The sequence below is a fragment of the Oncorhynchus nerka genome, linkage group LG12, assembly GCF_034236695.1.
Source record: "Oncorhynchus nerka isolate Pitt River linkage group LG12, Oner_Uvic_2.0, whole genome shotgun sequence".
Lineage (NCBI taxonomy): Eukaryota > Metazoa > Chordata > Actinopteri > Salmoniformes > Salmonidae > Oncorhynchus > Oncorhynchus nerka.
In genome coordinates this window covers 93,992,077-94,000,415 of record NC_088407.1, presented here as the reverse complement: position 1 = coordinate 94,000,415, position 8,339 = coordinate 93,992,077, and the positions used below count along the sequence as shown (strand labels likewise).

Sequence of the window (8,339 nt, the reverse complement as noted above, 5' to 3'; positions counted from 1 at the left end):
ACTGTGATGCCTTTCTCTCTCCCCCACTCCTTTCCCCCCCCACTGTGATGCCTTTCTCTCTCCCCCACTGTGATGCCTTTCTCTCTCCCCCACTGTGATGCCTTTCTCTCCCCCCACTGTGATGCCTTTCTCTCTCTCCCCCACTGTGATGCCTTTCTCTCTCCTGTCCCCACTGTGATGCCTTTCTCTCTCTCCCCACTGTGATGCCTTTCTCTCTCCCCCACTGTGATGCCTTTCTCTCTCTCCCCCCCACTGTGATGCCTTTCTCTCTCCCCCACTGTGATGCCTTTCTCTCTCCCCACTGTGATGCCTTTCTCTCTCCCCCACTGTGATGCCTTTCTCTCTCTCCCCCCACTGTGATGCCTTTCTCTCTCTCCCCCACTGTGATGCCTTTCTCTCTCCCCCACTGTGATGCCTTTCTCTCTCCCCCCACTGTGATGCCTTTCTCTCTCTCCCACTGTGATGCCTTTCTCTCTCCCCCACTGTGATGCCTTTCTCTCTCCCCCACTGTGATGCCTTTCTCTCTCCCCCACTGTGATGCCTTTCTCTCTCCCCCCACTGTGATGCCTTTCTCTCTCCACTGTGATGCCTTTCTCTCTCCCCCACTGTGATGCCTTTCTCTCTCCCCCCCACTGTGATGCCTTTCTCTCTCCCCCACTGTGATGCCTTTCTCTCTCCCCCCACTGTGATGCCTTTCTCTCTCCCTTTCCTCCCCCACTGTGATGCCTTTCTCTCTCCCCACTGTGATGCCTTTCTCTCCCCCACTGTGATGCCTTTCTCTCTCTGTCCCACTGTGATGCCTTTCTCTCTCCCCCCACTGTGATGCCTTTCTCTCTCCCCCACTGTGATGCCTTTCTCTCTCTCCCCCACTGTGATGCCTTTCTCTCTCCCCACTGTGATGCCTTTCTCTCTCCCCCACTGTGATGCCTTTCTCTCTCCCCACTGTGATGCCTTTCTCTCTCCCCCACTGTGATGCCTTTCTCTCTCCTGTCCCCCACTGTGATGCCTTTCTCTCTCCCCCACTGTGATGCCTTTCTCTCTCCCCACTGTGATGCCTTTCTCTCTCCCCCTCACTGTGATGCCTTTCTCTCTCCCCCCACTGTGATGCCTTTCTCTCTCCCCCACTGTGATGCCTTTCTCTCTCCCCCACTGTGATGCCTTTCTCTCTCCTGTCCCCCACTGTGATGCCTTTCTCTCTCCCCCCACTGTGATGCCTTTCTCTCTCCCCCCACTGTGATGCCTTTCTCTCTCCCCCACTGTGATGCCTTTCTCTCTCCCCCACTGTGATGCCTTTCTCTCCCCCCCCACTGTGATGCCTTTCTCTCTCCCCCACTGTGATGCCTTTCTCTCTCCCCCACTGTGATGCCTTTCTCTCTCCCCCACTGTGATGCCTTTCTCTCCCCCCACTGTGATGCCTTTCTCTCTCCTCTCCCCACTGTGATGCCTTTCTCCTCTCCCCCACTGTGATGCCTTTCTCTCTCCTCTCCCCCACTGTGATGCCTTTCTCTCTCCCTCCACTGTGATGCCTTTCTCTCTCCCCACTGTGATGCCTTCTCCTCTCCCCCACTGTGATGCCTTTCTCCTCTCCCCACTGTGATGCCTTTCCCCCACTGTGATGCCTTTCTCTCTCCTGTCCCCACTGTGATGCCTTTCTCTCTCCCCCACTGTGATGCCTTTCTCCTGTCCCCCACTGTGATGCCTTTCTCTCTCCTGTCCCCCACTGTGATGCCTTTCTCTCTCCCCCCACTGTGATGCCTTTCTCTCCCCCCACTGTCCCCCACTGTGATGCCTTTCTCCCCCACTGTGATGCCTTTCTCTCTCCCCCCACTGTGATGCCTTTCTTCTCTCTCCCCCACTGTGATGCCTTTCTCTCTCCTCCCCCCACTGTGATGCCTTTCTCTCTCCCCCCACTGTGATGCCTTTCTCTCTCCTCCCCCCACTGTGATGCCTTTCTCTCTCCCCCCACTGTGATGCCTTTCTCTCTCCCCCACTGTGATGCCTTTCTCTCTCCTGTGATCCCCCCACTGTGATGCCTTTCTCTCTCCCCACTGTGATGCCTTTCTCTCCCCACTGTGATGCCTTTCTCTCTCCTGTCCCCCCACTGTGATGCCTTTCTCTCTCCCCCCCCACTGTGATGCCTTTCTCTCTCCCCCACTGTGATGCCTTTCTCTCTCCCCCCCACTGTGATGCCTTTCTCTCTCCCCCACTGTGATGCCTTTCTCTCTCCCCCACTGTGATGCCTTTCTCTCTCCCCCACTGTGATGCCTTTCTCTCTCCCCCACTGTGATGCCTTTCTTTGTGATGCTCTCTCTCCTCCCCACTGTGATGCCTTTCTCTCTCCCCCACTGTGATGCCTTTCTCTCTCCCCACTGTGATGCCTTTCTCTCTCCCCCACTGTGATGCCTTTCTCTCTCCCCCTCACTGTGATGCCTTTCTCTCTCCCCACTGTGATGCCTTTCTCTCTCCCCCACTGTGATGCCTTTCTCTCTCCCCACTGTGATGCCTTTCCCACTGTGATGCCTTTCTCTCTCTCCCACTGTGATGCCTTTCTCTCTCCCCCACTGTGATGCCCTCTCTCCCCACTGTGATGCCTTTCTCTCTCCCCCACTGTGATGCCTTTCTCTCTCCCCCACTGTGATGCCTTTCTCTCTCCCCCACTGTGATGCCTTTCTCTCTCCCCCACTGTGATGCCTTTCTCTCTCCCCCACTGTGATGCCTTTCTCTCTCCCCACTGTGATGCCTTTCTCTCTCCCCACTGTGATGCCTTTCTCTCTCCCCCACTATCCCCCACTGTGATGCCTTTCTCTCTCCCCCACTGTGATGCCTTTCTCTCTCCCCACTGTGATGCCTTTCTCTCCCCACTGTGATGCCTTTCTCTCTCCCCCACTGTGATGCCTTTCTCTCTCCCCCACTGTGATGCCTTTCTCTCTCCTGTCCCTCACTGTGATGCCTTTCTCTCTCTCCCCACTGTGATGCCTTTCTCTCTCCCCACTGTGATGCCTTTCTCTCTCCCCCACTGTGATGCCTTCTCTCTCCCCCACTGTGATGCCTTTCTCTCTCCCCCCACTGTGATGCCTTTCTCTCTCCCCCACTGTGATGCCTTTCTCTCTCCCCCACTGTGATGCCTTTCTCTCTCCCCCACTGTGATGCCTTTCTCTCCCCCCACTGTGATGCCTTTCTCTCTCCCCACTGTGATGCCTTTCTCTCTCCCCCACTGTGATGCCTTTCTCTCTCTCCCACTGTGATGCCTTTCTCTCTCCCCCACTGTGATGCCTTTCTCTCTCCCCCCACTGTGATGCCTTTCTCTCTCCTGTCCCCACTGTGATGCCTTTCTCTTTCTCTCCCCCACTCCTCTCTCCCACTGTGATGCCTTTCTCTCCCCCCCACTGTGATGCCTTTCTCTCTCCCCCACTGTGATGCCTTTCTCTCTCCCCCACTGTGATGCCTTTCTCTCTCTCCCACTGTGATGCCTTTCTCTCTCTCCCCCACTGTGATGCCTTTCTCTCTCCCCCACTGTGATGCCTTTCTCTCTCCCCCACTGTGATGCCTTTCTCTCTCCCCCACTGTGATGTCTTTCTCTCCCCCCACTGTGATGCCTTTCTCTCTCCTGTCTCCCACTGTGATGCCTTTCTCTCTCCTGTCCCTCACTGTGATGCCTTTCTCTCTCTCCCACTGTGATGCCTTTCTCTCTCCTCTCCCCCACTGTGATGCCTTTCTCTCTCCTGTCCCTCACTGTGATGCCTTTCTCTCTTCTCCTCCCCCATCAGGACTCAATATCATGGCAGAACGTCTGTCCCAGAGCGAACTGGACTACCCCTTTAAACTGCTGGAGTATTTCAATGGATTCAGAGTCTCAAAGGTTGGACTTTATAATATTATAATATATAATAAAGGACTTTATAATTATCATGTAGATCCCCTGACCTATGGTACAAAACCACTGGAAATATTTACAACGTAATGTACAGATATGTAGTTTAGATCTGACAAAATGACATTATGTAAACACCAAAAGATGCTGTCAGACTGCAAGAGTCCTCTGACCCCTTACCCTGACTGTTGCCCCTCCTATCAGGTTATCTTCTCAGCCTGTGAGTTGGGGGTGTTTGACCTCCTGCTGTTGTCCCAGAAGCCTCTGTCTGCGGAGCTCGTGGCCCAGGAGCTGGGTGCCAGCGTGGACGGGATTGAACGCCTTCTGGACGTACTGGTGGGAGTTGACATCCTGGAGGTGGAGCAGATAGACGGGACAGGTGAACCGCTTTACCACTAACACAGACACGCATACATAACATTCACACTATACAATCACATTTAATCAATCAATCAAATGTATTTATATAGCCCTTTGTACATCAGCTGAGATCTCAAAGTGCTGTACAGAAACCCAGCCTAAAACCACCAACAGCAAGCAATGCAGGAACCTGGGAAGAAACCTAGAGAGGAGCCATGCTCTGCTCTGCTGGGTGGAGATTATAACAGAACATGGCCAAGATGATCAAATGTTCATAAATGAGGCCATTAACCTGTCTAGGACTGGGGTTCCGCTACTGCAACAGCCAGTGAAAGTGCAGGGCGCCAAATTCAAAACAACAAAAATCTCATAATTAAAATTCCTCAAGCATACAAGTATTTTACACCATTTTAAAGATAAAATTCGCGTTAATCCAACCACAGTGTCTGATATCAAAAAGGATTTACAGCGAAAGCACCACAAACGATTATGTTAGGTCACCACCAAGCCACAGAAAAACACAGCCATTTTTCCAGCCAAAGAGAGGAGTCACAAAAAGCAGAAAAAGAGATAAAATGAATCACTAACCTTTGATGATCTTCATCAGATGACACTCATAGGACTTCATGTTACACAATACATGTATGTTTTGTTTGTTAAAATTCTGAGTTTACATTGGCGCGTTACGTTCATTAGTTCTAAAACATGCGGTGATATTGCAGAGAGCCACATCAATTTACAGAAATACTCATAATAAATATTGATAAAGATACGACTATTATACATGGAACTTTAGATACACTTCTCCTTAATGCAACCGCTGTGTCAGATTTCAAAAAAACTTTGGAGAAAGCAAACCATGCAATAATCTGAGCACAGCCTTTAGACAACAAAGCAGCCAAAAAGATACCTGCCATATTGGGTAGTCAACATTACTCAGAAATAGCATTTTAAATATTCACTTATCTTTGATGATCTTCATCAGAATGCACTCCCAGGAATCCCAGTTCCACCATAAATGTTTGATTTGTTCAATAATGTCCATCAGTTATGTCTAAATATCTTATTTTGTTAGGGCGTTTGGTAAACAAATCCAAAAGTGCGTTCAGGTCACGCTGAACATCGGACGAAAAGTTCAAAAGGTTCCGTTACAGCCCGTAGAAACATGCCAAACTAAGTATGGAATCAATCTTTAGGATGTTTTTAACATAAAACTTAATTCATGTTCCAACCGGACAATTCCTTTGTCTGTACAAATGAAGTGGAACGTAGCTACCTTCCACGTGAGCGCGCCAAACCGAGGCTGTGGCACTCTGCCAGACGCTCACTCAACAGTCCAACCTACTACCCTGAGACAAGGCTGAGTATAGCCCCCACACCACTAGAGGGATAGCAACAGTCCAACCTACTACCCTGAGACAAGGCTGAGTATAGCCCCCACACCACTAGAGGGATATCAACAGTCCAACCTACTACCCTGAGACAAGGCTGAGTATAGCCCCCACACCACTAGATGGATATCAACAGTCCAACCTACTACCCTGAGACAAGGCTGAGTATAGCCCCCACACCACTAGATGGATATCAACAGTCCAACCTACTACCCTGAGACAAGGCTGAGTATAGCCCCCACACCACTAGAGGGATATCAACAGTCCAACCTACTACCCTGAGACAAGGCTGAGTATAGCCCCCACACCACTAGAGGGATAGCAACAGTCCAACCTACTACCCTGAGACAAGGCTGAGTATAGCCCCCACACCACTAGAGGGATATCAACAGTCCAACCTACTACCCTGAGACAAGGCTGAGTATAGCCCCCACACCACTAGAGGGATAGCAACAGTCCAACCTACTAACCTGAGACAAGCTGAGTATAGCCCACGGAGATCTCCACCGCACAAACCCGAGGGGGCGCAAAACTAAATTGGAGAGATAGGTAGCAGCGAGCCCATGTAATGCTTTGTAGGTTAGCTGTAAGTCAGCCCTAGCCTTAACAGGAAGTCAGTGTAGAGAGGCTAGCATTAGAGTAATATGATCAAATTTTGGGGTTCAAGTCAAGATTCTAGCAGCCGTGTTTAGCACTAACTGAAGTGTATTTAGTACTTTATCCGGGTAGCCGGAGAGTAGAGCATTGCAGTAGTCTGATCTAGAAGTGACAAAAGCATGGATTAGTTTTTCTGCATCATTACACACATGTACACATGGATTTTGTATTGTAAATATGTGGTTGTAGAGTAGTGACCTGAGGGCACACACTTAATTTGTTGTGAATTCTGTTGCGAATGTAATGTCATGTTTTTAATTGTTTAGAACTGCCTTAATTTTGAAGAGTAGCTGCTGCCTTGTCAGGAACTATTGGGGATCCATAATAAACCCCAGGAAGAGTAGCTGCTGCCTTGGCAGGAACACATGGGGATCCATAATAAACCCCAGGAAGAGTAGCTGCTGCCTTGGCAGGAACTAATGGGGATCCATAATAAACCCCAGGAAGAGTAGCTCCTGCCTTGGCAGGAACTAATGGAGGTCCATAATAAACCCCAGGAAGAGTAGCTGCTGCCTTGGCAGGAACAAATGGGGATCCATAATAAACCGCAGGAAGAGTAGCTCCTGCCTTGGCAGGAACTAATGGAGGTCCATAATAAACCCCAGGAAGAGTAGCTGCTGCCTTGTCAGGAACTATTGGGGATCCATAATAAACCCCAGGAAGAGTAGCTGCTGCCTTGGCAGGAACAAATGGGGATCCATAATAAACCCCAGGAAGAGTAGCGTCTGCCTTGGCAGGAACAAATGGGGATCCATAATAAATCCCAGGAAGAGTATCTGCTGCCTTGACCTTAGATAGGCAGGGCTGGATGGATATACTGTAGCTTTGTAACAGTTTGGGTCCAGGGTGTCTCCCCCTTTGAAGAGGGGGATGACCGCGGCAGCTTACCAATCCTTGGGGATCTCAGACGATACGAAAGAGAGGTTGAACAGGCTGGTAATAGGGGTTACGACAATGGCGGCGGATAGTTTCAGAAATAGAGGGTCCAGATTGTCAAGCCCAGCTGATTCGTGTGGGTCCAGGTTTTGCAGCTCTTTCAGAACATCTGCTGTCTGGATTTGGGTAAAGGTTCTTGTGTTACAGCAGTACTGTTCTCTTGGTTCTTGTGTTACAGCAGTACTGTTCACCTGGTTCTAGAGTGTTACAACAGTACTGTTCACCTGGTTCTAGAGTGTTACAGCAGTACTGTTCTCTTGGTTCTTGTGTTACAGCAGTACTGTTCACCTGGTTCTAGAGTGTTACATCAGTACTGTTCTCTTGGTTCTTGTGTTACAGCAGTACTGTTCACCTGGTTCTTGTGTTACAGCACTGCTGTTCTTTTGGTTCTACTTTTACAGCAGTACTGTTCTCTTAATTCTAGCTTGTTACAGCACTTATGTTCTCTTGGTTATAGTTACCACAGTACTGTTCTCTTGGTTCTAGAGTGTTACTGCAGTAATGTACTGTTATTTTGGTTATTGTGTTACAGCAGTTCTGTTCTCTTGGTTCTAGTGTTCCAGAAGTTATGTTCTCTTGGTTCTAGTGCTACAGCAGTATTGTACTGTTATCCTGGTTTTAGTGTTACAACAGTACTTTTCACTTTGTTTTCGAATGTTAAAACAGCACTGTTCTCTTGGTTTTATCTTGTTTCAGCAGTAATGTACTGTTGTTTTGGTTATTGTGTTACAGCAGAACTGGTCTCTTGGTACTAGAGTGTTACAGCAGTACTGTTCTCTTGGTTTAACATTACAGCAGTAATGTACAGTTCTCTTGGTTCTAGTGTTACAACAGTACAGTTCTCGAGGTTCTAGTGTTACAGCAGTACAGTTATCTTGGTTCTAGTGTTACAGCAGTACAGTTCTCTTGGTTCTTGCGTGTTACAGCAGTACAGTTCTCTTGGTTCTAGTGTTACAGCAGTACAGTTCTCTTGGTTCTAGTGTTACAGCAGTACAGTTCTCTTGGTTCTTGCGTGTTACAGCAGTAATGTTCTCTTGGTTCTAGTGTTACAGCAGTACAGTTCTCTTGGTTCTTGCGTGTTACAGCAGTAATGTTCTCTTGGTTCTAGTGTTACAGAAGTACTG

General features: G+C 49.1%; 1 protein-coding gene across 1 annotated transcript in view; it reads left to right on the top strand.

Moving 5' to 3' along the window:
* The first annotated feature begins 3,638 nt into the window (after positions 1 to 3,638).
* asmt2 (acetylserotonin O-methyltransferase 2) overlaps positions 3,639 to 8,339 on the top strand; it is a 38,837-nt gene continuing 34,136 nt past the window's right edge. The window contains 2 exon segments of the mRNA XM_065025089.1: positions 3,639 to 3,859; positions 4,076 to 4,250. Of these exon segments, the coding sequence (XP_064881161.1) occupies positions 3,653 to 3,859; positions 4,076 to 4,250 (382 nt within the window). The 5' untranslated portion in view covers positions 3,639 to 3,652.